Consider the following 27922-nt stretch of genomic DNA (forward strand, 5'->3'; position numbering starts at 1 on the left):
TACTCACGTCCCGCTCCACCTCGCGCAGAATGGCGTCTCCTCCTGCCCCTCTGAGGCCTCTGCATCTGGGGGCCCCGATAGGCCGCAGCGCCGGAACGGCCAGTTTGGCGGGGGATAAACTGTAGCCAGTCCGGTACCTGGATCGGCTCTGCACCCAGGTATCTGAACAGGGCGGGTAGATCTGCGGCGGTCTGGAGCGAGAAGGCAGTGTTGTCCTTGCGAAAGGTGACCGCCAGCGGATAGCCCCAGCGATATGTGTGGCCTGTTCGCCTGGCCAGGTCCAGCACAGGCCGTAACATGGCTCTTCGGCGCAGGGTCGCCCTTGAGAGGTCCGGGAGGATACGTACTTGGGCTCCGTCTACATCGAGGTCTCCCATGTCCCATGCCCGCCGCAGGATGTCTTCCTTTTGACCATAGCGGTGTAGGCGGCATACCACGTCCCGCGGCCTGTCTTGATCCGCCGGTTTGGGCCCCAGCGCCCTGTGCGCTCTGTCCACCACTACCTCCGCCTCCGGGTCCTCCAGGACCAGCCTGAAGATGCTCAGGACCCTGGCTCCCACATCTTCCCCCCCTTCGGGTTCCGGGATGCCGCGGAGCCGCAGATTATTACGGCGGCTCCTGTCTTCTACATCCTCCAGGTGGAGTTGTAACGAGATGGCGGCCTCCTGGTGACGGTCCCGGGCCTGCTCCAACGCCGCTACGCGGTCTGCCAACGAGGAAACAGTTTCCTCTCCCGAGGTGACCCGGTCGGTCAGTGTCGAGACCTCCCCCCGCACCTCCTGGATGTCTCGCCTGTGGGTTTCCTCTAGGCGGAGGATCAGGGCCTCAATGTCGGTTCTGGTTGGTAAGGCCTGCAGTATGGCTCTCACCTCCGGATGTAGGCCAGCGAGCTCCGGGGTCTGTGCGGACGACATGTCGCCTTGTAAGTTATTCTCCGGGGGCTGATGTGAAAAGGTCATCCAGTCCTCCGATCCCCCAGCCTCCAGCTCCTGTTCTCGTGGGGTTTCTCCGTCTGGGTGTGCGGGGCCTCGTGGCTCAAGTAGGCCGGAATCCAGGGGCGACTCCTGTAGAGTCTTAAAATATCTCTGGATATCTCCTGAGTTCTTCCCCGCCGGGGTCCCCCTTGTTGCTGCTCTTGTCCCGTATCTTTTGGCAGTGTTCATGCCGGTATTATTATATATTTGGCCGAAAACAGGGGATCAGGCCGGGAGCTCTGGTGTAAAGCAGCTTCACTCAGCCATGTCCAGGCCACGCCCCCGTAAGTGCAGTTTTAAAGATGATATCTGCTGTTGTTGCTTCTGATTGATGGATTTTTGTTTGAATCTAGCAAACATGCTAGCCTACACTTGGTATATTTGATCATTCTTATGGTGAATGTTTCCAAATTCAATCATTGTTTTGCAGGGATGGGTGGATAGAGGGCTATTGCACTTTGAACATTCCATACTTTTATATGTCCATCTGGAAGCATTGCAAATTTAGTACCAAATATTTAGTTATGTCTGTAACACTGAAATGTTACTGTTATTTTTTTATTTTCAGGTTATTCTTCAATTTATGGTTGGATCACCAAATGCATCAGTGAGTCAGGATTTATCGCAACTTCTCATTTCAGCTGGTCTCATGAAAAGGTAAGCCTGCGTGTTTTAAAAATGTATCTGTAAATAATGCAATAAAAATCCAGTTTACAATAGCTGGACATGGAGTCCACTAGATATCCTTAGCTTCTGGTAAATGACACATTGTTTCCTCAAATTTGATGAGGGACAACCATGGTATTCAAGTCATTTACATAGTGGTGTTTTGGTGTTGCTTGAACCAAGTCTCCACCTCCAGTGCAGTCATGTCCATCAGCAGCAAGAGGTGATGCAGCCATCTACCATTTGCCCACTAATAAGTGTGGGAAATGGGGTGAAGCAGTGAGGTGATGTGATTTGCTAAAGATTCTACAATCTACTACTTTGAATGCTTATCCTAAGCATTAGTCTAAGAACAGAAGGGCTCCTGCATATTTTTAAGTACAGTATGTGTATTTTTGAACTATTTCCCAGTGTAATATTAAAAATATAAAACACACAAGAGTGGGCAGAGCTGTGTTTGACATTATTATGTGAAGGCATGTTAACAAAGGCCTTTAAAACTGATGTTCAGGTTTACTTTAACTGGAAATAGTTTGTTTGGGCCAAGGTGGCCCAACCAAACCATTTCCTTCACTAATAATTGCACCCGCTGGGCGCTCTGTATAAACAGTATGTAGCCTCAGCTACATATAGTATACAGCTCTGGGTTCGAGCCGAGACTTCCTGTCTCACACCCAGAACAAAATAGCTTTGGCTGAGTGGAACTCACAGGCAGCTTTGTATTCTATCAATAAATACAAAGCTTCATCTGATTGGCCAAGTCAGAGATTGTGACGTCATCAGACTGCCTCTCTGACTCAGCCGATCAGAGGAAGCTTTGTATTTATTGATAGAATACAAATATGCCTATTAATGGCTCAGCCTGATGTTGTTTTGTTCTGGGTGTAAAAAGGGAAGGTCTCGTCTCACACCCAGAACACAGAGCTAAAGCTTATACAGCGCACCCAGTGGGCACACATGTTGGTGAAGGAGCTAGTTATTTTGGGCCAGCATGGCCAAATAAACTACCGGTATTTAACATGAAACTAAACCTGGACATTCGCTTTTAATGAGTGTAGCATGCCAATATTTAAAAAGATTGATATTTGCTTATCTGAATCTAACAAGTGCATGTTGTGCTTATAGAGGATTAGGCAACTCCATTTTATTCTGTCAATGGGGGAGTTTGTTGCATGCAGATTCCTTGATCTTAACAAGCTGCAATGTCTCCTCTATGTGACAGGATCCTGGCAGTTATACATGCTCAGGACCAACATTTAGGGCTCGTTCACACCATACGTAATTGAAAACTGAAAGGAACTGATGGGAAAAGCATGCAGATTTCACTTGCAGAGACATCAGTTTTCATGCACGTTGACATCAGTTTTCATGCTTGTCAGTTTTATGCCCTGTTCACACCAATGTTGACGTCATGTCAGTTTTTTTCTCCTGCAGAAAACTGCATACACGTTGCCGATTCCGACACAGAAAAATCTGCACGTGATACCAGTGTTTTTTGGTGTGAACAGGGCACATAGAGAACATTTGTTTGTTTTTTTGTGCCCTTGCAAAACGCGTGCATAAAAAAACTGACCTCTCTGCACCATGGTGTGAACGAGGCTTAGGCTACATGGCTCCACTTGGAGCCTGGGTTCACACTGCTGCAGTGCGAGACACCACATGTCATTTGCACAGGAATCACAGCACATTCTTGTGCGAATTGCATGCAGTGTCTCTGGGGTGCGATTTGAGCCGTGGATTTGTTTGGCTCAAGTCGCACCGCATTTGCACCAAACTGGTGCACGATCCTTTCTTTTGTCTGCCTCAGAATCAGATTTTGAACGCCCACGATCCGATTCTGAAAATTGTGCTGCAATTTGCAAACCGATTGTGGGGTGCCGTTCACTTAACATACACTCTGCAATCGGTTCGCAATGAACAGGTTGCGGTTTAGATGCGATGTCTAATCCGCCACAAATTTGCTGTGTATTTGCACTGCATCTAGTGTGAAACTAGGTTTAAAGCAGAAAAGCAGGGTAATACATTTCAAATGGATAATTTGTTTGCTCTCATAACTGCTAAATGGTTTGTAATTGTGTTCAGCCAGTCTTGTAATTTAAAAAACATAAGCTATACTGCACATTCAGAGGGGAAACTCAACCATTGTGCCTCTCTTCTTCCAGCTAATACATTGGAATCTGATTTGTCAACTCTTCACAATTTAGTAAAAAAGTGATCAAGGATGGTAGTTTAAGATCTTCTAGAGTAGCCATTCTCAATTAGGGTTCCTACAGAAGTGACTAGGGGTTACTTGAGCTGTGGCTAACTGACTTCCTATGTGAAGGGTTCTGAATAGTTCCAGCTCCAACACCACTTGGCAGAAACAGAGGCTCGGCTGTAAGGGGAGCATTCTTCTCTCTGACCACCATCAATGTAAGGGACATTATCCCAATGACTGCCAATGAACTAATCTTAACCATGTGACCTGAAAATGATTGCAGAGGTTGGGGTTAAAAGGTTGAGAAAGGCTGTTGGCAGAGCCATACAGATAAAATATACATGTACTTCAGCTATGCAGTTATCTGTTTCTTGGCTGATCAACTTGTAATTTATCAGCAATGGCTTGCATTTAATGTGGAGCCAAAGGCTCAGGTAATGCAATTTCATGAAAGGTTGTTTCCCATAAAGCTAGGGAGGAGGAAGCTTGATGGCGAACCTGGATACTTGTGTGATCAGGAAGTGCTGGTGACTTTTAATTTTGAACTTGGCCTAATATTTTTGCAATATCTGTTACATTTTGTTATGTTGTGTGCCTTCCCATGGGACCATGCATGTTACATTTTGGCTGTACTTTATTAGGAAACAATGTTTACTACATACATGCAAAAATGTAATTTTTAAATCCTTTTGTATATGTTTGAACAACATTTTGTTGTTTTGTTCATTCTGTAGTGAGTCTGGAGAAGCTCCAAGCATTTCTTCAGCTGGATTTCAATTCCTACTGCTAGATACAGCTTCACAGCTCTGGTATTTTATGCTACAGTACTTGAAGACAGCCGAAGTAAGTACTTAATCTCTAAGACTTTAATATAAAGTACCCAACTTGTTGTGGCATCTTTAGAGGGTAGACATTTGAAAGATAGTGTGTTACTGCATCACTATCTTCAGATGTTTTCACTATTGTGCTCTTTACTGTTCTTGTTGGAAAGGAAGCTGTACCTGAGAACCTACTATGCCGTGATCTCCCTGCTTCTGCTGGGGAGGAAACTGTACATGGGGAACTATAGTGCAAACACTTCCTATATTACTGCATTATCCATTCTAAAGACCTGTGCTTCTTTTACCTTTCCCCCTTCTGTTGAGTGAAGTTCCACTTTAATGTCAGAATGGGGTTGGGTTTCAAATATTGCAGCTTTGGATAAGGTGTCTTTCTTGTTTTAGGCTACAGTAGGTGACCGCGATATTGTGTCAATCTCGCGCCCTTTCACGGTGAGATTGACCACCTACGTGCCCCGTCGCGGGAGCCAGCGCCGAGCCAGCTCGCCGCAATGGGAAAAACCCATCATAGAAGCGACGGGGATCCGACTTGGATTCCCGCCAATTCTAGCCGCGGCGTTTGGTATGAATCATGAGGGGGAACTCCACTCCAAATTTTAAATAAAAAAACGGCATGAGTTCCCCCCCAGGGGCATACCAGGCCCTTAGGTCTGGCATGGATTGTAAGGAGAACCTCCTATGCCGAAAAAACGTTGTGGGGGTTCCCCCACAATCCATACCAGACCCCTATCCAAGCACGCTGCCCGGCCGGTCAGAAAAGGAGTGGGGACGAGCGAGCACCCCCACCCCTCCTGAGCCGTACCAGGCCGCATGCCCTCAACATGGGGGGGTTGGGTGCTCTGGTGGTATTTACTTGTTCCACTCACCTCCTGGTGGGAACCTGAGGAGCAATCCATTACCTTGCAATCAACTTACGAGCGGCATATAATAAGCGTAAAACCACAGTATGTGCATTCAGGGTAAGGGATTCCTCCTCCAGTGCACCCAGCAGACAAACCATGGTGTTCCTTGGAATCTCGAACATAAATACTTGTGACATCGTATCCAAAACCTCAGTCCAGTAATGGAGAAGTTTGGGTCACCTCCAGAACATGTGGAGAAGATCACCCAAATCTCTCTCCCAGCTTCCCCTGCATGGCAACGCAGAGTCGTCTTGGAGGGCATTAAGGAGGATTAAATAACTCCTAGATATCATCACCTTGTTGTCTCTTGCCAAGAGAACCTCCTGAACTATGGTATGATCTGTAAGATGTAGCCTGGAAAACTGTGACTGTGAGTTTAAAGCATGTCCCAACTGCGAGGACCTATAGAACTGGTCTATTACGGCTTTTTGTTAAGTGTCGGTCTCTGTACCTGTGTGTAATGCCATTGTTTTGTTATCTGCAGTCACGTGGGATGAATCTTGTAGAGATTCTTTCTTTCATGTTCCAGCTGAGCTTCTCAACACTTGGAAAGGTATTATAAGATGTAACACATATTGTAAAGCATGGCATACTAGCCAAAATATAAAACAGTCTATGCTAACATTCATTTATAATGGAAGGCCTTATCGATTTCTTATCCTGTCTTTACTAAATAAAAGGATTACTCTGTGGAAGGGATGAGTGACTCCTTACTGACTTTCCTGCAGCATCTGCGGGAATTTGGACTAGTGTTTCAGAGAAAGGTAAGTGGTTCCTTCCGATATTAAAAATAAGAATGTTTTTGCATCTGAATTTTACGCTTTCAATGTCTAATTGGAGTAAAAATATGTTTTTAAATTGTATTTTGTATCAGCATTTTGTAAGAAAACGTAATTCATAGTGGCTTTAGGCCGATGATATCTATCAATATGCTAACAATATATTCTTTAATTCTCCGATTTACCAATTCATGTTTTTTAAAACTATTTATGTATAACCTGTTTACAAGAAATGTACACAAAGTTGCTGTTCATTTTTGGCTGAAATACTTATCCCTCCATGTACTTAAAGCAGCTCTTCGGTCATTTTTTCATCTTTCCATCTATTAAATCTTCTGCCTTTGTTTTTTTAAAGTGGAGTTCCACCCATAAATATAACATTACATCAGTAGTTTTAAAAAAATGTCATTAGTCCTTTACGAATTTTTTTTTTTTTTTTTTAGATGCCTTCAAAGTGTTGTTGCTAGGCAGAATAGTTAATCTTCCCACTTCCTGCACCTAGGTGCTTAATGCACCGCACAGACTCCTGGGAATGTAGTTGGTGTAACTTACCAGGAGTCTGTGCACTCCCCAGTCTCAAAGAATCATGTGACTTGGACAGCACAGGTGCTGAAACCTGATCTGACACTGCTTGTGCAGCAAGTGCGAGATCTGCAAGGCTGAAATCCAGGAAGTCATACAGTCTGGCTTCATGATGCCCACACTTAAGATGGCCCCAGTCAATTTCTATTTTATAAAGTGTCTAAATGCTGTAACAACCTAACAAAACGGACCTTAGTTTACAGACTAACTTTACTAGAATACATTAAGCTTGTGTATTACAGGGGTATTTATATTTAAAAAGTGAAATTGTGGCCGGAACTCCGCTTTAACTTTGGATAAAAAAAAAAATATGTTTCTGCCAGTAAATACCTTATACTGCCCACTTCCTGTTTCTTGCCTGGTCATTAGCCTAGGCTTATGACATCATGCACAGCTCTCTCTCTCTCTCTCTCTCTCTCTCTCTCTCTCTCTCTGGCAAAGATGTTTTTATTACAAATTATGTGAGCAGTTTTCTTTAAATTAATTATATAACCACTATAGATTCAAATATTAATTTAAAGCCAGCTATGTTGTATCATAAAAAGTCCTTTGTAAGCTGATTATCATGTAAATCAAACTGCATTGCTCTGACTGCAATATTTTTACGCCCAACATAAATCATCAATCGCCCTACATTAGTTGTACCCGTTTTTTCTGCAGCTCTCTCTTCTGCACAGTGTACAAAGTATTTCTGAGCTTTAGGAGGCAGGGGATGGGGGATCTGATGTCACTCACATTTCACAGCTCGGAGAGGAGAGCTTTAGTGTAACCTGAGACATGACTGGAGGGAATGGATACACTTCTCTACACAATCCCATTGGGGTTGAGGCTCTCAGTCGCTGGCTGTGTTCTGGAGGTTCCCTCTCCATCCCCCTGGATTTGTTGGAGTCCACACAACCTGCCAGAAACGACTCGTGCAGATAGCAGAAGAACCACTACAGACAGAAATCACACTTGGTGATTTGGATACAAATACACACGATAGAAGTATATGCTTTGTTCATTTTTCATGACAGAGGTTTACAACCTCTTTAATGCAAAATTCCCGCCAAAATATACAGTGACTAAAAGAGTTTGAATCCAGTTCAGATTTCAGGTACTTATACTGCTTGTATTTTAAAAATGTATTTAAGGATGTATTAATGATTACAGAGCTCTTTTAATTGTGTCTTCTATATCTGCCTCAACTTCAGATTTATTAATGTTATGTCATGTCATTAATAGAGAAAGTCCCGACGCTACTACCCAACACGACTAGCTATTAATCTGGCATCTGGGATATCTGGCTCCACTCTGGATAGCCACAAGCAAGGTTTTATTGTGGTAGAGACTAACTACAGACTCTATGCATATACAGGTAAGCATACCTCCCAAAATTTTGAGATGGGAATGAGGGACACCTACTAGCAAACGTATGTAGGCATAGGACACACCTCCTGCCACACCCCCTTAATGGAGAATTAACCAAAAAAAGGTTAATTAAATCCACAAGGGCTTTTTTTACCAATCCTATTCCTTTATATTGGCTTTTAAAATGTACAAATGCAGCAATTTAGAATTTGGATGAAAGGTTTAGCCATGGGAAACACTTTTGAAAGATAAAAAGTGCATTTTATATACAACTATATAAATAAGACCAAAATGAGGGACAGAGGGACATTGCTCCAAATCAGGGACAGTCTCTCAAAATCAGGGACAGTTGGGAGCTATGCAGGTAAGTGTGCTGTAACATTTTTTTATACTGTGTATGTACTTTAGGTTAGTATTCCATCCAAACGTGTATCTACACAACTGGAGGAGAGGAGTCCCTCCAAAGTGAAGAAAATCTGCTCTTTTACTATAAGTGTGCCCGTTAGAAGACTATAGAGTTAAATAGAGTTAAACATCCCAAATGAGAGGACAGACAGGAATGAAAAACTGTGAGGGGTTTCTTTGGCATTAGATTAATTGTAAGATCTGCATGAATCAGGTGACTCGTGGCCACTAACATTATATAAAAAGTAAAAGCGACATTAAAGTGAATTATTTAAAAAACAAAAACTGATAATATACCTTACATGTAGTTGCTGTTTTTTTCAAAAAAAATAAAATAAAAATAAAAATCCTCAATTGACTTTTGAAAGTGTCCCCTGGCTGTGCAGACCCACACCCCATGGAGTCCTGTAGGAGTCCCCATACCTACACTCTCCCGCTCTTTACTGCAACTGTACATGCAGGGGGACACACACACACACATGCAGGACACATAGCCGCTGTCAATTACCTTGCAGAATAGGTAAGTACAGCAATTTTTGCTTTACAGGGCTAGTTAAATTAGTCTTAAGCCTCGTACACACACGATCGGACTTCAGACAAACTTTTCCGTGAATTTTTGTCCGGAGGGAGTTGGCCTGGCACACCCATAGCATACACACGCTCTGACTTTTCTGCAAACTTTCCCAACATCATGTGGGTTTTCTGCTCTTTACTGCCACTCTTTGGTCAACTTCTGCTATTGTTGGTTGATTTTAACATTGGGTCTGAGCATGTGTATTTGCATTTCGGACAAAAGTCTGATGGATTTCTGTACACACGATAGGATTTGCACCATCAGACTTTTGTTGCCAAAAAGTTTCTCTGTTTGCAGAGCGAACTTTTGTCCGATGAAAACCGAAAAAGTTTGTCCGATGGAGCGTACACACAGTCAGATTTTTTGGAAAACTTGCTCATTTTGAAGTTTGTTGGCAAAAAGTCTGACCGTGTGTATGGGGCTTTAGAATGTGGCATAGTAACGTTAGTTAGTTAGTTTTTGCCTAAACTTCCACTTTAAGTAGAATACAAGGTACACCTGTAATTCAAGATTGTGTTTTAGCATGGATAAATGAAGGTTAATAGATCTAAACTTCACTGACAAGCTAGGAGAACAGCCATGAAATATGTGACCAGCAGCCAAAGGATTAAACCAAAATTGTAAAATGTGCATTTCTTCTTCTATATTTAAAAACAAAAAAAATACATTTGCTGTGTCCTCAGATTCAGAACTGCAGATCGCTCTCATTGCTCTTTTTTCTGAGATGTTATATCGTTTTCCTAACCTGGTAGTAGCGCAAGTCACTAGAGAAAGTGTACAACAAGCTATTGGAAATGGTATCACTGCTGAGCAGGTAAGAAGAGATAAACCATAGTTCTTAAGGTAGTCAAAGAAAAATTAATGTATAATTTTGTTCTTTTGTCAATAAAATAGTAGCACCGTTTTTTTATATTATGGTGTAATGTATACACTTAAAGGCATGCTGTCATGTCATACTAGACATGAGTATGAATATATGCAGTATATACGAGGGGTCTTCAAAAAGTTTCTGCACTTATTTATATTTCATAGAGTTAAAAAAGTGCAAAAACCTTATGAAGAACCCTCGCAAATATGAAACATTACATATGATCATTTTATAATAATTAACAGGCAAAGAGTGAAAAGCAGGACAATAGCTTTCTATTTTAAAAAAAAAAACAGAACTTTTTTGAAAGAGAACTAATTAACAGGAGGATTAGATTAGAGATTGGAGGTTACATACAGAAGATGGATACACAAAAGTATTTCTAGAAATAAAACCGTAAAAGTAAATAATAAAATGACCAAAATGCATAATACTTTCATTTAAAGTGGAGGTTCACCCAGAAATACCACTTTTTACCCTTAGATTGATGCTCATTTGGTCTAGGGGAATCGGCTAGTTGTTTTAAAATCGAAGCTGTACTTACCGTTGTAGAGAGCGATCTTCTCCGCCGCTTCCGGATATGGGCTGCGGGACTGGGCTTTCCTATTTTGATTGACAGTCTTCCGACAGGCTTCCGACGGTCGCATCCATCGCATCACGATTTTCCAAAAGTAGCCGAACGTCGGTGCGCAGGCACCGTATAGAGCCGCACCGACGTTCGGCTTCTTTCGCATTCTCGTGACGCGATGGATGCGACCGTCAGAAGCCTGTCGGAAGACTGTCAATCAAGAAGGAAACGCCCACTCCCGAAGACCCATACCCGGAAGCGGCGGAGAAGATCTATCTCTACAACGGTAAGTACTGCTCGGATTTTAAAACAACTAGCCGATTCCCCTAGACAAAATGAGCATCAATCTACGGGTAAAAAATTTTTTATGGGTGAACTCCCGCTTTAAGATGTGCATGCACATATTGCTAACGAAGAGTCAAATATGGCTCCCAAACCACTGGATGGGGGGCACCTACTCTAAACCTACTGTACAATTGAGGGGTTGACTCTTAATTTTAAAATAAATTAGGAACAAGATACCTAAAAAGGGGAGGGAGGGTTGTAGGCTGTGCTTGCCAAAATTGATGTGTTGGTGCTTCATGTACAAAGCAGCAAGTAGAATGTTTAAATACCGTAATTTGTTTAAAAAGACACTACAACCTTGCCTGTTCAGGGCAAAGGGAACTTTGCAAAGGGCCCCCGACCCACTGATATTCACTTGCTGGGTTCCCCCGTTGCTTTTTCTTCTTCTGCAACAAGCACCAAATGTACCATGTGACCACAATAAGGTGCACTATCACTTTAAATACTTATCACAATTTAGGTTTAATTTAACTTTAAATGAGAATAATATAAAACTGTGAAAAGGCCCGTGTACCAGAAAGTCCATGAGGTGAAATAAACGTGAAAAAAGTCTTAAGATATTGGTTGCAAAATGTGAACCATTTCCGACAAATGCGCACTCCACATGAAAGCCACCAGTGTTCACACGTCTGGCTGTCATACAACTATGTTCTCCTTGCAGTAATCCAATCTGGTATGGCAGATGTCAGGATTTTAAACAAACACAACTCCCATTCCTGGCTGTCCCACTATTCATCAGCCGGATATATTATGGCTTCCACTTTGGCATATAAGGCAAAGGAGAAATAAAAGGCAGATCCCATAGTGTAGCACAGTAAAATAAACTAAACTCTATTGTTATAGTTCACTTACATGATAACAGAAAGAGAACCACAATGTACAGAATCAAAGATGGCACCGCCGCAAGTTCTGCCAGCATGTGCGATAACATCACAGACACAAACTGCCTGGGGTCAGTATCAGTGGGTTGTCGGACCCCTTTGCCAAGACACTGTCACTTTGCCCTGAATCGGCAGAGTGACAATATCAAGTGGCAAATCTTTAAGGAGATCAGAGTTTATAAGTGACGTCTGTATTATTCATATCTGTAGAGAAGATATGATTTTTTAAACTACCATGTTAAAGGCAAAGATAGGATGTGCAACAATGATACCAACTGCCATATAGACATGTTGAGTAAATTAGTTATAAGATGCCAAATGCTCAGACAAAATCATTCTATCAATTGGGAACTTAAATATTGATACTCATAAAATGTAACATGTTTGCCAAATGTGCCACAAATGTGTAATATTGTATTTTCCTCTTGGCATTCCTGAAAAGCATGTAAATGAACATGATGGAAACAGGTGGTAAAGTTTAGATTGTCATAAATGAATTAGCAGCTCCCATTCTACCTTCTGTTGTTTCTATAAAATGCAAAATGTGTACAAGGGTTTTGTAGAGAATTACATATAAAATAAGATTATGTCAATGCTACACATACAATTCAAATGAGACTTTATTAGTAGGGGATTCTTTGCAAAATATTAATAGACTTTGGAATACTTGTACTAGCCAGGTCAGTTTAGGTGGTGCAAACGATTATCTCTGTAAATTGCAGTCTGAATAATAGTTTGTGGTCATTAAGGATAACAGAAAAGGTGACCACTCTGTGGCATCTGCATGTAGACATAAACCACTTCATCACAATGTTTGATGGCAGTGCAATTTTTTACACTAGCCAAGGGAAATTGGAGCGCCTATGTAGGAGATTGAAAGTTCTTAATGTTTGTATTCCAATCTTTAGATAATCCATTTCCTGAAGACTAGAGCACACCCTGTGATGTTGCAACAGGTGAGATATTTTCCTTTGCTAAGGTGTTAAATATCCCATATTTGTAGCAGTTTCTATAGATTTTTCCAATGTTCACTGCATGAATTCAAAGATTGAAAAAAAAAACACATTATAAAAAATGTCACATCTAGGTAAACATATTAACTGTCCTCAGTGGAAAAGTTTTGTACTGTATTTAGAATACCTGACACTTGAGATGTTTCCTCCCTGATTAAATTTTACTTGAACAGACTGGCAATGCACATTTTTTCTTAATTTTTCTTTTGTAATAGTACTGCAGTGGTGTCTTAGGTGCACCCAACATTCTTAAATACTATTTCGCCTCCCACCTTCGATCGTTCCTGTCCAAGTCTGCCCAGACGGTGCCGAATAGGTGGTCGGAAATTGAAATGGGATCATTATACCCAGCTCATCCCTGCTCTCTATTCTGGTCACCTACTCTACTTTCAAGATACCAAATTGCATAGTTTATGTCTGACCTCAATGCTCTTTACTTTGAAGATTTGGCATGCCTGCATTAGTAAGTTGTCACTCTTTGCCATGTCCTCCTTTGTCCAATATACTCTACATTTCCATTATCCCCAATAGCCTATCCTACCCTCAAGTATTACCCTGGGCTGAGGCCGGTTAGTTTCAACAAAGCCAAATTGTTCACCCAGTCACCCGCAGGTTTCGTACATTTGCAGACCTTCAGACTAAATTCCACATCCCCACACATGTTTTTTTTTTCCTATCTACAAATTAAACATTATCTTTTCACACTTTCCCCTTCTCTTATACTACCCAACCCCACCTCCTTTGAACTTATATGTGCTCAAGGCCCCCATCTCCTCCACTTCGATTTCTGTGGGTCGTTGTGTTTATATGCGTAAATGGTCTTTTATTCTTCAAAGCCCATCTCCCTCCCATGTTGGAACAAATTATGGACATCCACTTCCAAAATTTCCAGATGTGTGGCACAGAGAGAGACAGCTTATAAAATCCTTATGTTCTGGTACAGAACTCCTGAAGTACTACATTGTCAGGATTATTCCCCCTCCCCTCTATGCTGGCGTTGTGGTAAAGAAAGAGGTACCCATTTCCATATCTTCTGGCAATGTGAGATTATTGTGCCTTTTTGGTCTATGGTAATGTCTCTGAACCAACGAGTGCTTGATCACTCTTTGTTGATGGGTCCACTACATTGTCTTATGGGCCTTCCTTTTCCTGGTATTGGAAAATCTTTGAACAAATTGGCCTCCTTTATTTTACTAGCAGGTAAAAGAACTATTCCTCTACATTAGTTATCCACTATCCCCCTTCTCAGGCCCAACTTCTGAGGATGATTTTGAAAATCTGTAGAATGGAATATATGACTGCTCAGGTGTGAGATGCTGTAACCCAGTTTAACAAGATATAAGAGGCTTAGGACTCCTCTGAATTTGGTTCTCGCCTGACTGAGACGGGTGGGATTACTAACTTTTACGTTTCTTTTGGGCCCACCCCTCCCGTGTCTATGTTCTCTCTACATTGACCCCTGGTGTATACCTCTATAAGTTATAGTTGTATGTCACAGTTACATTTATTTTCAATGTTTGTTGTTTTTCCTTTTTCTTTGACTTTGATATGTGCAATAGATATCAACGATCTGTGACCCACTTTAATTTTTACCTCTGATTTTGGTACTGTCTCTACATGTGGTGTTTTCTTTGTATGATCTGATTATAGTACTTTGATAAAACTTTAATAAAAATTAAATTATAAAAAAAATAGTACTGCAGTAGGTTAGATGCCATTGAAAAGCAACAGTAGTGTTCAAACTGATTACAGTGTTTGGTAGAAGCTAGCGATTAGACCACCTGAAAATTTCTTATACTGTATCTGTGGGTCAGCATACTCTGCCTGGGCCATTATAGGGGGGGGGGGGGGGGCTCCTGTTCTACCTGCTGGATTTTATATTTATTTTATATAAGGGTGAACACAACAAAAGATGCTGGAACATACAAATGTTGGAAACTCCCAGATAAACAGAAACACAAGAACTATAGTAGAGAGCCCTCATTGTTGGAGTATCCAAGATATATAATGTCAGCAGTGGACTGTATCACTTTTCTACTGACCCTTTAATGGGTGAATGCTTTGGGATGCCTGTACCATGTGTTAGAACTGAAGGTGTAATTTTTTGTCTCTTATTTTTTCCAGACTCTAGTTCTTCCACCAACTATCACTGATCAGGTTCGTCTCTGGGAGCTTGAGAGAGATCGTCTTCGTTTTTCTGAAGGTCTGGATAACCTATTTGTTTTTCGTTTCTTGTCAGTGCTCTGTACAGGTGCCGTTTGTCTACAAATATGAAGAATTTTGCGCTTGTACAGTGGTAGATAATTGAAGAAATATATCCTACTCACTGGCCATATGTGCCAGTTTCTTTATCCCTTTTATGCCTAAGCCAATTTATGACATTTGGTGTATACAAGTTAAAATCCGTATTTTTGGCTAGAAAATTACTTAGAACCCCCAAACATTATATATATTTTTTTAGCAGAGAATCTAGAAAATAAAATGCAGATTGTTGCAATATTTTATGTCACACAGTATTTGTGCGGTGGTGTTTTAAACGCAACATTTTGGGAAAATTTTACTTTCATGAATTAAAAAAAAATGAAAAAGTAAAGTTAGCCCAATTTATTTCCATAATGTGAAAGATAATGTTACGCCGAGTAAATAGATACCAAGCATGTCACACTTTATAATTGCACGCACTCGTGGAATGGCGACAAACTACGGTACCTAAAAATCTCCATAGGCGACGCTTTAAACTTTTTTTACGGTTACCAGGTTAGAGTTACAGAGGAGGTCCAGTGCTAGAATTATTGCTATCGCGGCGATACCTCACATGTGTGATTTGAACACCGTTTTCATATGCGGGCGCGACTTCTGCATTTTCTTTGTTGCGAGAGCTCGCGGGGAGAGGGGCGCTTTAAAAAAGATGTTTCTTATTTATTTTATTTATTTTTATAATATTAAATTGTGTTTTTTTTTATTTTTATTTTTTTACATTTTGATCACTTTTATTGCTGTCACAAGGAATGTAAACATCCCTTGTGACAGTAATAGGTGGTGACATGTACTCTTTATGGAGGGATCGGGGGTCTAAAAGACCCCCAATCCCTCCTTTACACTTCAAAGTATTCAGATCGCCGAAAACGGCGATTCTGAATACTGTGTACTTTTTTAAATCCGGCGCCATTGGCAGCCGATAAACCCGGAAGTGACGTCATGACGTCGCTTCCGTGTTTTCAATGCGGAGACTGAATTAAAGCCTTTTCCGGGCTTGGTGTCAGTCTCTGCCTGGACACAGAAGGCGCCGGATGGAGGATCGGGTCTCTCGGTGGGACGGGAGGCCCGGTCGATTTCTTCCTGGTTAAGTGCCACATACAGGTTACAGTCTGACTGTTTGTTTATTGTACATTCTCCTTCCACCAAAATTATACAAACATTTTTTAAGACAATTGTACAGCCGGATTGAAGTGTGGGTGGTGTGGTTTAGGAAATGTATTTCTAATATCATTAATTGCAGCAAGCTGACAGAGAAATAATGTGAATTTATGTATTATATTCCACCAAAGAAAAATGCATTTAAGAACCTGTGTTGAAGATCTTTGCTGTTTTTCTTATTTCATTGTTTGTTTTTTTCTTCTTCTTTCTTTTCATCCATTAGGTGTTCTATACAATCAGTTCCTTTCACAGGTGGACTTTGAGCTGCTAAGAAATTATGCTAATGATCTTGGTGTACTTGTGTTTGAAAACCCTGCCCGGCGAGTTATGGTCGTTACACAAGCTGGACACCCAGATGTTAAGCGATTCTGGAAGAGACAGAAACACAGTTAATGAGACCAGGATTAAAACTTTTTGGAGCGGAAAGAATGCTGGTTTATAACGAAATGACACTGAGTTTTGTTACTGCTATGGCACCATGGATGGGATTTTATACTGCACGAGGAACTTTTGTGCATAGTTCAGCTAAATACATTTTGCAAGAAGGATCATTGATTCCTGTTTCCAGTTTCTGCACTATGACTTTCAGTGATGCAAAAAGAGATGTATACTTTTTTTATTAAAATCAAGACAACTGATATTTTATTTCAGTTCTCTAATTCTTCAGTTACTGTGAATAAAAAAAAATCATCCAAGACTTTAAGAGCCAGTAGGTATGGGAGCTGGCATTTTAAACCATTATGCTCACAAATGGTGGCTTAATAATGAAACAGCTCTTTGGAATATTTAAAGTGGATCCCGATGCTTTATCTCTAATTGCTGCTACCATAAATAAACTGGTGAGGACAAAATGTTTTTGGGTTTGTTTTTTTTTTTTTTTGTTTTTTTATGTTACCATATGAGGGCCCAGGAACACCCATTGCAAACAACTGAAAGATTCCAGATCTTTTTTTGAAACATAGACCACGTTTATTAACCACTTCCATACCGGGCAGTTATACACACTTCCATACCAGGCCTATTCTGGCACTTCTCTCCTACATGTACAAATCATAATTTTTTTGCTAGAAAATTACGCAGAACCCCCAAACATTATATATTTTTTTTTAGCAGACACCCTAGGGAATAAAACGACGGTCATTGAAACCTTTTATCTTGCAGGGTATTTGCGCAATAATTTTTCAAACGCCTTTTTTTTGGAAAAAAATTGTTTCATGAATTAAAAAAATAAAAAAACAGTAAAGTTAGCCCAATTTTTTTGTAAAATATGAAATATGATGTTACACCGAGTAAATAGATACCTAACATGTCACGCTTTAAAATTGCGCACACTCATGGAATGGCGCCAAACTTCGGTACTTAAAAATCTCCATAGGCAACGATTTGAAATTTTTTACAGGTTACCAGTTTAGATTTACAGAGGAGAACTAGTGCTAGAATTGTTGCTGGCGCTCTAACGCACGTGGCGATACCTCACATATGTGGTTTAAACGGCGTTTACATATGTCGGCGGGACTTGCGTGTGCGTTCGCTTCTGCGCGCAAGCTACCGGGGACAGGGGCGTTAAAAAAATAAATTTTATTTATTTATTTATTTTTATATATTTATTTCTTTTTTTACACTTTTATTTTTTTTTTTTTTTTTTTTGATCACTTTTATTCCTATTACAAGGAATGTAAACATCCCTTGTAATAGGAATGTGTGTGACAGGTACTCTTTATGGAGAGATGCGGGGTCAATAAGACCCCACATCTCTCCTCCAGGCTGGAAAGCATGAAATCGGTGAAAAAAAAATTCACCGATCTCATGCTTGTGGTTGCTTAGCAGCCGCAATCGCGGCTTTGTTTACTCACGGGGACCCGGGCGTGACGTCATCACATCGCGCCCGGGTCCTCCGACGGTCATAGAGATGACTGGTGACCATCTGGTCACCAGTCATCTCTATGCTTCCTGCGAGCGCCGGACGATTCGTTCTCCGGGCCCCCGATGGCACGGGAGAGCCCGGAGAAGCACCGGATGGCGGCGGGAGGGGGGGGATGTCCCCTCGCGCCGCCTGTAAGAACGATCTAGCGGCGGAACCGCCGCTATGATCGTTCTTACGTTGTGCAGAATCGCCGGCACAAGAGAAGGATATCTGAATGATGCCTCTAGCTGCAGGCATCATTTAGATATCCACCCGGAAAGCCCAGGACGTCATATGACGTCCACTCTGAACGGCAGAGGTTCTTTGTGGACGTCATTTTACTATGGGCCGGTAGGGAAGTGGTTAACCAGCACAGAAAAGAGTTTTAGAACATCTGTGTTACAGTATACAGCAAAATATCTAACACTTGAATAAATAAGTGGGCAAAGAAATTGGCAGTAATTCAAATTGCAGTACATCTGCGGACAAAGGGTACTACTGGTACTACTCTTTATAGATCCGCGCTTAGGTGCCAGGTGTGGGCTGCTGCCCCCCCTGAAGTACCCCAAATATGGGGTCTAAAGAAAAGTAATATGTATGAAGGGGTAAATGGCGCTGCCCTATGGTGAGGATGATTGTGCAATGAATGTCGGGTAGCCAAAGGATGGGTAAACCCACATGGGTTGTGAGCTCCTATCACCTCCTCAGTAAAGCCATGTGGGAGGAGCCTGAACGTAGTTGCTAGACTCCACAGGCAATAGGTTACCCTGTTGCTGAACAGCAATATATTAGTGAATCACTCTTCCCGTGATGTGTGTTACCGTTTGCCACTATGTGAATGAGTGGACTAAATATGTTAAGCCCTTCCTCCTAAGGGTAAATAATAAGTGTGTGAAGTTTCAACTCCTAATATGGTGAATGATGTAACTGGATAAAGTGCAAAAAAACTAAATCTGAGTCTCCTGAATAGAGAATAGGTGAAAAAATGATTACTATGTAACAGGTCTCCGAGCCTCCTGTGTAATATGTGTGCAATGCACTAGTAGAAGCAAAAAAACATGAATAATCAAATAAAGTCCTCACAAGGTGAATGAGACTGCAACATAAAAAAAGTCCATAGGCTTCCCAGCCCTCCATAGACAACAAAAAGTGTGCAGGTGCTTTGCTGGCTGTATAAATTTCAATAAGAGTGCAACGGTGCTCTTGAAAAGTGTATGTTCAATAATTCCTAAACCTTAGACCACTGGTGTTTATACATAAATAAACCAATGGGAATACCAATAAAAAACAGAAACATTTATTGAAAATAGTTCCACACAATGCAGATAAATTGTGACTTTTGTGAGATCTTCAAGCGCTGGTCATCATATTGATGTCAAGGTGACTTGCTTGCTTCCCCCTGTAGGTCCCCACTCACCAGAGCTGTGTCCCCCTGCAGGGTTAATGAACAATAAGGAAGTGAGATGGATGAGCTGATCCTCTCTCGGCAGGGCCGGCCCTATGATGGGACCGGGTGGTACCAGGCAGCACTTTTAGGGGGGCAGCATACTGATGCCCGCCAGCTCCGCTACCCAAATAAAATTGATGTCCCTTTTTCCCCACAAATAGAGCTTTCTTTTGGTGATATTTGATCACCTTTGCGGTTTTTATTTTTTGTGCTATAAATATATATTTTTTTAAACTTTTTGCTATAATAAATATCCCCAAAATTTAGAAAAATAAACAATTTTCTTCAGTTTAGGCCAATATGTATTCTTCTACATATTTTTGGTACCAAAAAAAAACACAATTAGCGTACATTGATTAGTTTGCGCAAAAGACATTGTGGCCGCCGGCAATTCACAGGTCCCTTTATACTCCTGGATACATGTATAGAGCCATGGCAGGTCCTGTTTATACTCCTATATACATTTATAGAGCCATGACAGGTCCTCTTTAAAATCCTTTACATGTAAAGAGTCTTGACAGGTCCTCTATATACATGTATAGAGCCATGACAGGTCCTCTTTATACTTTATACATGTATAGAGCCATGACAGGTTCTCTTTATACATCTATAGAGCCATGACAGGCCCTTGTTATACTCCTTTATACATGTATAGAGCCATGTCAAGTACTCTTTATAGTCCTATATACATTTATAGAGCCATGACAGGTCCTCTTGATATTTCTTTACATGTAAAGAGTAATGACAGGTCCTCTATATACATGTATAGAGCAATGACAGGTCCTCTCTATACTCCTTTATACATGTATAGAGCCATGACGGGTCCCCTTTAGTTATCATGATATAAAATAATGAATGTGGGGGCCTTTTGGTTGGCGTGATTTTTTTTCCGAGGGGGGAGGGGGCAGCATTTCATTCTTGGTCCCAGGCAGCACAATGTCTTGGGCCGGTACTGTCTCTCGGTCGGATGGTCTCCTACTTCTGTACCAGTCCCAATCTAATGCTGAGATCCAGGTAGGTATCTTTACTGGTGCCGGCGTCTCATATAGGCAGATCACAAACAAAAAAGTGCCTGCATAGTGCGATGATGATTAAAAATAAATCGAATGTATAAAAAAGGTCTCAATGGACTAAATACCATGCAAGGTATTGGTAAAAAAACAAAATTAATACAAAATCCTTCCGTATCACACTGGGAATGCAAGGTGCTGGCAGCGTGCGTTCCACCACTGCAATCCCCTGAACCAGATGGGACGTAAAGCGTCTGTGTTGACTGGTCAATTGACGCGTTTCGTCATGTGACTTTCTCAAAGGTGATGGAGAAAGTCACATGACGAAATACGTCAGTGACCAGTCAACACAGACGTCTTACGTCCCATCTGGTTCAGGGGATTGCAGCGGTGGAACGCACGCTGCCAGCACCTTGCATCCCCAGTGTGATACGGAAGGATTTTGTATTCATTTTGTTTTTACCAATACCTTGCATGGTATTGAGGCCTTTTTTATACATTAAATTTATTTTAATCATTATCACACTATGCGGGCACTTTTTTGTTTGTGATCTGCCTATATGAGATGCCGGAACCAGTAAAGATACCTACCTGGATCTGAACGGTGGATTGGGACCGGTACAGGAGTAGGAGACCATCCGACCAAGAGAGGATCAGCTCATCCATCCCACTTCCTTATTGTTCATTACCCCTGCAGGGGGGGACAGCTCTGGTGAGTGGGGACCTACAGGGGGAAGCACGCAAGTCACCTTGACATCAGTATGATGACCAGCGCTTGAAGATCTCACAAAAGTCACAATTTATCTACATTGTGTGGAACTATGTTAATTAATTTCTCTGTTTTTTATTGGTATTCCCATTGGTTTATTTATGCATAAGCATTAGTGGTCTAAGGTTTAGGAATTATTGAACAGACACTTTTCAAGAGCACCGTTGCACTCTTATTGGAATTTATACAGCCAGCAGAGCACCTGCACACTTGTTGTTGTCTATGGAGAGCTGGGAAGCCTATGGACTTTTTTATGTTGCAGTCTCATTCACCTTGTGAGGACTTTATTTGATTACTCGTGTTTTTTTTGCTTCTACTAGTGCATTGCACACAAAATACACAGGAGGCTCAGAGACCTGGTACATAGTAATAATTTTTTCCACCTATTCTCTATTCAGGACCTTTTTTACATTTTTTTTTTTTTTGGATCAACTTTATTTCTATCACAAGGGATGGGGAACAAACTTATGTTATAGCATGGACTGTGACAGGTCCTCCTTGAGGTTCAATACATTTTTATTGTATTTTTTAGGCAAGTATAAACAAAAAGTAAGCAAAGTCTGACCGAGCGCCCGACAAAGGGCAGCCCGATCCACAAAATATAGAACACACACATTCCGTAACATAGAGATAAGTGAGTACAAACAGTTACTACATTGAGAAATAGGTATTGCAAATATAATCATATATAAGGCCAATCTGCGGCCCATGATGACCTCCCCTGAACTGAACGCCCCTATGGGATCCTGCTGCGTCCACGACCCAGGGAAGTAAGGGAGAGAAGACCAAAACGGACAGGCAGATGACTTCAGTACCCAGACATGCTCAAACCTCATTCAATAAAATAAAAAATAGAAAAATAGCTGACACATGAAACTATTGGAATGTGTATGATTGGAAAATTGGTATGGCCAGAGGGAGTCGGCCAGGAAAGAAGATGAAAAGACAGAGATAAAGGGAAGAGAAAGCTTGAGGCAGAGAAAGAAGGAGAGAAGGGAGGGGGGGGGAATGGGTAAGGGACAGGGTAAGGGAGACGATGTGCTCAAATCCAACAAGGAATACATCATTTTAAGTTAGGTAGAATAAAAAAAAATTAAATAGCATTAAGTCAAGGCAGATCGAGGTAAAATCAAAACCGCTGGAAGCAAGGTCTGCCACTGTGTTCGGACCCAGAGGCCGGTGTCCGACAGGGAGTCATGGAGCCAATGTGAGCGGGAGTCTATCCTTGAGTTTATCCGAGGTGGAGTAATGCCTCCAAACACTCCAAGTGAAGGAGAATTTAGCATATCTATCAAGGGATTTGGCCTGCAATTCTTCCATAAGCATAATGCCATTCATTTTGTTTATCCATTCGACAATAGTCGGGGGGGGAGATGATTTCCAGTGCCTAGATATCAGCTGCCGCCCAGCACTTAGACATAATTTTAAATGGGTATTTTTCTGAAATCTGGTAGAGCCGGGGAGAATGGAGAGGAGGGCTATAAAGGGAGATGGGGTAAGAGGCTTGCCATAAAGGTCAGAATAAATTTGAAAAATTTGGGTCCAGAACGGGCGGATCCTATCGCAGTCCCACCAAATGTGGCAATACGTACCCGTAGCTGAGGCACATCTCCAGCAAGAGTCAGAGGCCGAAGGGAACATGATCCTGAGGGTGGTCGGCACTCGATACCATCGTGATAACACTTTATAATTTTTTTCTTGAGCATAACTCGATATAGAGGATTTATGAGTGTAGAAAAAAGCTTTGCGCCACTCCGTCTCACTGATATCCCTCCTGAGCTCCTCCGACCAAGCCGTGGTGAATTTAGGTAAGGAACCATGTGTGTGGATCATCTTATAGATCAAAGAAAGGGTATGGCGCTGGGTGTTTGGAAAAGAACAAAGTTGTTCAAACACGGTTAGGGGCCTGTGAACTTGTCCAGAGTCGTGAAGCGTCTTACAGTAAGCTGTCAAATATAGATGTGTAAGCGAGGTCACTCTAGGGGACGCAGTAGCTGCGGCCATCACAAAGGAGCCTGTGGTGTCCAGGTCCTCCTTTATGGAGAGATCTGGGGTCTATTAGACCCCCAGATCTCTCCTCTGGACTCCAAAGCATCTGATCAAACCGAGATCGGTTTGATCAGATGTTTTCATAAGCTGATAACGGCTTGTTTACATGAGACTAAAACTGAAAGTGATGAAATCCTCATCATTTCCAGTGTCTGATGTCACACAGTGGGATGAACTTACCATGCTCCCCTATCAGATATGAGAGAGCCCGGTAAAGGTGGCGGGAGGGGGGTTGACCCCTTTCTGCCATCTGTAAAAGTGATCCAGTGGCTTAATTGCTGATCACTTATACTGTGTAGGGAATTGCCAGCTGAAAACAATGATGTAGCCTGAACTATGATCCCTGTATAACCACTTCAACCATTTATAAATGGTGTAAGGACAGGAAGTGGTTAAACTTCCTGGGTTCCAGGCCTAGGCAAATTATCTCATACATCCAAGGAGTATTCAGGAGGAGAGAAGGGAGTTTTCTTAGCTAAGCACTCTCACGCCTGTATGCCTGTGCCCAAGAGTAGGAGATAGCTGGATTGGAGTAGGGCGTTCCATAGGAAGGGAGAGGCTCATGAAAAGTCATGGAAGCGAGCATAGGAGGAGGTGACAAGGGAGCTAGAGAGCAGAAGGTCTTGGAAGGAAAGAAGAGAACAATTTGGTTGGTATTTTCAGACAAGGTTAGTGATGGAGCTGAGTTGTGGATGGCTTTGTAAGTTACTGTTAGAATTTCGAATTTAATTTGTTTGGTGAGTGGCAGCAAATGGCAATCCAATAAGGAGGGAGTTGCAGTAGTCAAGGCAAGACATGACCAGGGAGTGAATTAGAAGATTTCTGGTGTCATTGGTTTGGAAGGGGCATATTTTGGAAATGTTGCGGAGGTTAAGGTGGCAAGCTTTGGACAGTGATTGGATGTGGGGCTGAAAGGAGAGTTGGGAACATGGGGGTGGAAATATTATGAGCTTGGTTTTGATTAAATTGGAAGTGGTGTGAAATCCATACTGCATACTTGACAACAGTTCAGATTTTCCCAGGACAATCCCAATAATTGAACCCTCATCCTGATCCCAGGATTTTGCTTTTGTCCTGAGAATCTGGACTGTTTTTGGCACCGCAGCAGGCTACAAAAACATGGTCATGACTCAGATCCTAGCAGGTCTCTTTCCCAATGTGTTCAGTGGAGAGGGGAGTGGCCTCTGATCCGTGCAGCCAATCGGCTTCTCTCTTCAGTGTACAAGTAGACAATTTACTTGTACACGGAATCTGGTTAGCTGCACAGATCGGAGGCCCCTCCCCTCTCCACTGAACACAGTAGAACAAGACTTGCAAATGGAGCTGCTGCCCACCCTCCGCCCAGTGTGTCAGGCGAGAGGGCACATCTGATGTAAGGAGCGGAGGAACTCCCCTAGGCACACCTGATGTAAGGGGCAGAGGGACTCCGCTGAGCAGTGACCTGATTAAGGAGCGGAGGGACTCCGTTGAGCAGTGACCTAATGTAATGAGCGGAGGGACTCCACTGGGCACACCTGATGTAAGGAGCGGAGTGACTTCACTTGGCACACCTGATGTACTGAGCAGAGGAACTCCGCTGGACACACTTGATGTAAGGAGCGGAGGGACTCTGCTAGGCACACCTGATGTAAGGAGCGGAGGGACTCTGCTAGACACACCTGATGTAAGGAGCGGAGGGACTCTGCTAGGCACACCTGATGTAAGGGGCAGAGGGACTCCGCTGAGCAGTGACCTGATGTAAGGAGCAGAGGGACTCTGCTAGGCACACCTGATGTAAGGAGCGGAGGGACTCTGCTAGGCACACCTGATGTAAGGAGCGGAGGGACTCTGCTAGGCACACCTGATGTAAGGAGTGGAGGGACTCTGCTAGGCACACCTGAGGTAAGGAGCGGAGGGACTCTGCTAGGCACACCTGATGTAAGGAGCGGAGGGACTCTGCTAGGCACACCTGATATAAGGAGCGGAGGGACTCCACTGGGCAGTGACCTGATGTAAGAAGCGGAGGGACTCCACTGGGCAGTGACCTGATGTAAGGAGTCAAGGGACTCTGCTGGGCAGTGACCTGATGTAAGGAGCGGAGGGACCCCACTGGGCACACCTGATGTAAGGAGCGGAGTGACTTCACTTGGCACACCTGATGTACGGAGCAGCGGAACTCCGCTGGACACACCTGATGTAAGGAGCGGAGGGACTCTGCTAGACACACCTGATGTAAGGAGCGGAGGGACTCTGCTAGACACACCTGATGTAAGGAGCTTAGGCACTCTGCTAGACACACCTGATGTAAGGAGCTTAGGCACTCTGCTAGGCACACCTGATGTAAGGAGCGGAGGGACTCTGCTAGACACACCTGATGTAAGGAGCGGAGGGACTCTGCTAGACACACCTGATGTAAGGAGCGGAGGGACTCTGCTAGGCACACCTGATGTAAGGAGTGGAGGGACTTTGCTGGGCAGTGACCTGATGTAAGGAGCGGAGGGATTTCGCTGGGCACTCCTGATGTAAGGACTAGAGGGACTCTGCTAGACACACCTGATGTAAGGAGCGGAGGGACTTTGCTGGGCAGTGACCTGATGTAAGGAGCGGAGGGATTTCGCTGGGCACTCCTGATGTAAGGAGTAGAGGGACTCTGCTAGACACACCTGATGTAAGGAGCGGAGGGACTTTGCTGGGCAGTGACCTGATGTAAGGAGCGGAGAGACTCCTCTGGGCACTCCTGATGTAAGGAGTAGAGGGACTCTGCTAGGCACCCCTGATGTAAGGAGCGGCTGGATTTCGCTGGGCATTCCTGATGTAAGGAGCGGAGGGACTCTGCTAGGCACACCTGATGTAAGGAGCAGAGGGACTCCACTGGGCAGTGACCTGATGTAAGGAGCGGAGGGATTTCGCTGGGCACACCTGATGTTAGGAGCGGAGGGACTCTGCTAGGCACCCCTGATGTTAGAAGCGGAGGGGGTTCTGCTGGGCAGTGACCTGATGTAAGGAGCGGCTGGATTTCGCTGGGCACTCCTGATGTAAGGAGCGGAGGGACTCTGCTAGGCACACCTGATGTAAGGAGCAGAGGGACTCCACTGGGCAGTGACCTGATGTAAGGAGCGGAGGGATTTCGCTGGGCACACCTGATGTTAGGAGCGGAGGGACTCTGCTAGGCACCCCTGATGTAAGAAGCGGAGGGGGTTCTGCTGGGCAGTGACCTGATTTAAGGAATGGAGGGACTCCTCTGGGCACACCTGATGTAAGGAGCAAAGGGACTCTGCTAGACACACCTGATGTAAGGAGTAGAGGGACTCTGCTAGACACACCTGATGTAAGGAGCAAAGGGACTCTGCTAGACACACCTGATGTAAGGAGTAGAGGGACTCTGCTAGACACACCTGATGTAAGGAGCGGAGGGACTCCGCTGGGCAGTGACCTGATATAAGGAGCGGAGGGACTTTGCTGTGGGCACCTGATGTAAGGACAGACTGCTAGGAATGCCTGGTGTTAAGAAGGACTATATTAGAATATTGATCCTCTCAAACCACGAGTACATGGTGTGATCATAGTTCTTAAGGTCTTGCAGGGTGTGTTACAAAAGGGGTGTATAGTTCACAGCATATTGTTGTGATGGATCAACTTTGTCCCTATATGAAAAGGACACTTATTGGTAGAATGGCATGTGACTGAAATGAAAAGGACTTGATCATTGGCTCTTTATGGGGGCCGGCGGGGGGAGCAGAGTAGAGAGCCAATGACTGATAGTCATCGTCTCTCTGTGAGAACCAAGTGATCAGCTGTCTTTGATCACTCGGTTCTGTGTTAGAGTTTTGCGGGTGATAGATGCCACCTAGGTAAGTTTGATTTGGGGAAAAAAAAATGGGAACTTCTATTTTAGATTGGAACTATAGGCAAAACATTATTTTATTTTTCTAATTTTGGATAGAGTGAGTGAGGGTTATGACCTCTGTCATGTTTTATTTTTTTGCTTTGTCCTATTGGTGAGATTTCCCATCACTTCTTGTCCAAAAGCAAAAATAGGAAGTGAAAGAAATTCCCACCAAAGTGAGGGAATCTTGTGGTGTCATCAGGTTCACCAGAACTGGTGTCTCCATTTGAAGATTACCATCTATTCCTGTTCTGGTGACAACCTAAAACTTGGGATTTTCTTTTACTTTCAATTTTGATGATAACGGTAATAAGAACGAATAGTGTGGGCGAATCTCCCTAAGGAGGGGGGGGGGTTAACAAAAATGCCTTCATAATTGACTTGTGTATTTGTATTTCTTGGTTTGTCACAATACTTTCCACAATGAGGAGTAGAAACATTTTAATGTGTGTGAAAGGGAAAGGTAGAAAACGAATTGGTTAAATCTGAGATTCGTGAAAGAGGCGTGGCCATTGGCCG

At 42.9% G+C, this 27922-nt stretch overlaps 1 protein-coding gene across 3 annotated transcripts in view; it reads left to right on the forward strand.

The window, feature by feature from the left end:
- The window catches only part of GTF2H4 (general transcription factor IIH subunit 4), a 48313-nt gene extending 31100 nt beyond the window's left edge, over positions 1-17213 (forward strand). For all 3 annotated transcript variants that reach the window (XM_040340794.1, XM_040340793.1, XM_040340792.1), the window contains exons 6-14: positions 1543-1631; positions 4572-4680; positions 6063-6131; positions 6259-6342; positions 8164-8296; positions 9952-10082; positions 12839-12886; positions 15068-15146; positions 16584-17213. In XM_040340794.1, the coding sequence (XP_040196728.1) occupies positions 1543-1631; positions 4572-4680; positions 6063-6131; positions 6259-6342; positions 8164-8296; positions 9952-10082; positions 12839-12886; positions 15068-15146; positions 16584-16753 (912 nt within the window). In that variant the 3' untranslated portion in view covers positions 16754-17213. The remainder of the gene's footprint in view (positions 1-1542; positions 1632-4571; positions 4681-6062; positions 6132-6258; positions 6343-8163; positions 8297-9951; positions 10083-12838; positions 12887-15067; positions 15147-16583) is intronic.
- The last annotated feature ends 10709 nt before the right edge of the window (positions 17214-27922 follow it).

This window comes from Rana temporaria, chromosome 2, assembly GCF_905171775.1.
Source record: "Rana temporaria chromosome 2, aRanTem1.1, whole genome shotgun sequence".
NCBI lineage: Eukaryota > Metazoa > Chordata > Amphibia > Anura > Ranidae > Rana > Rana temporaria.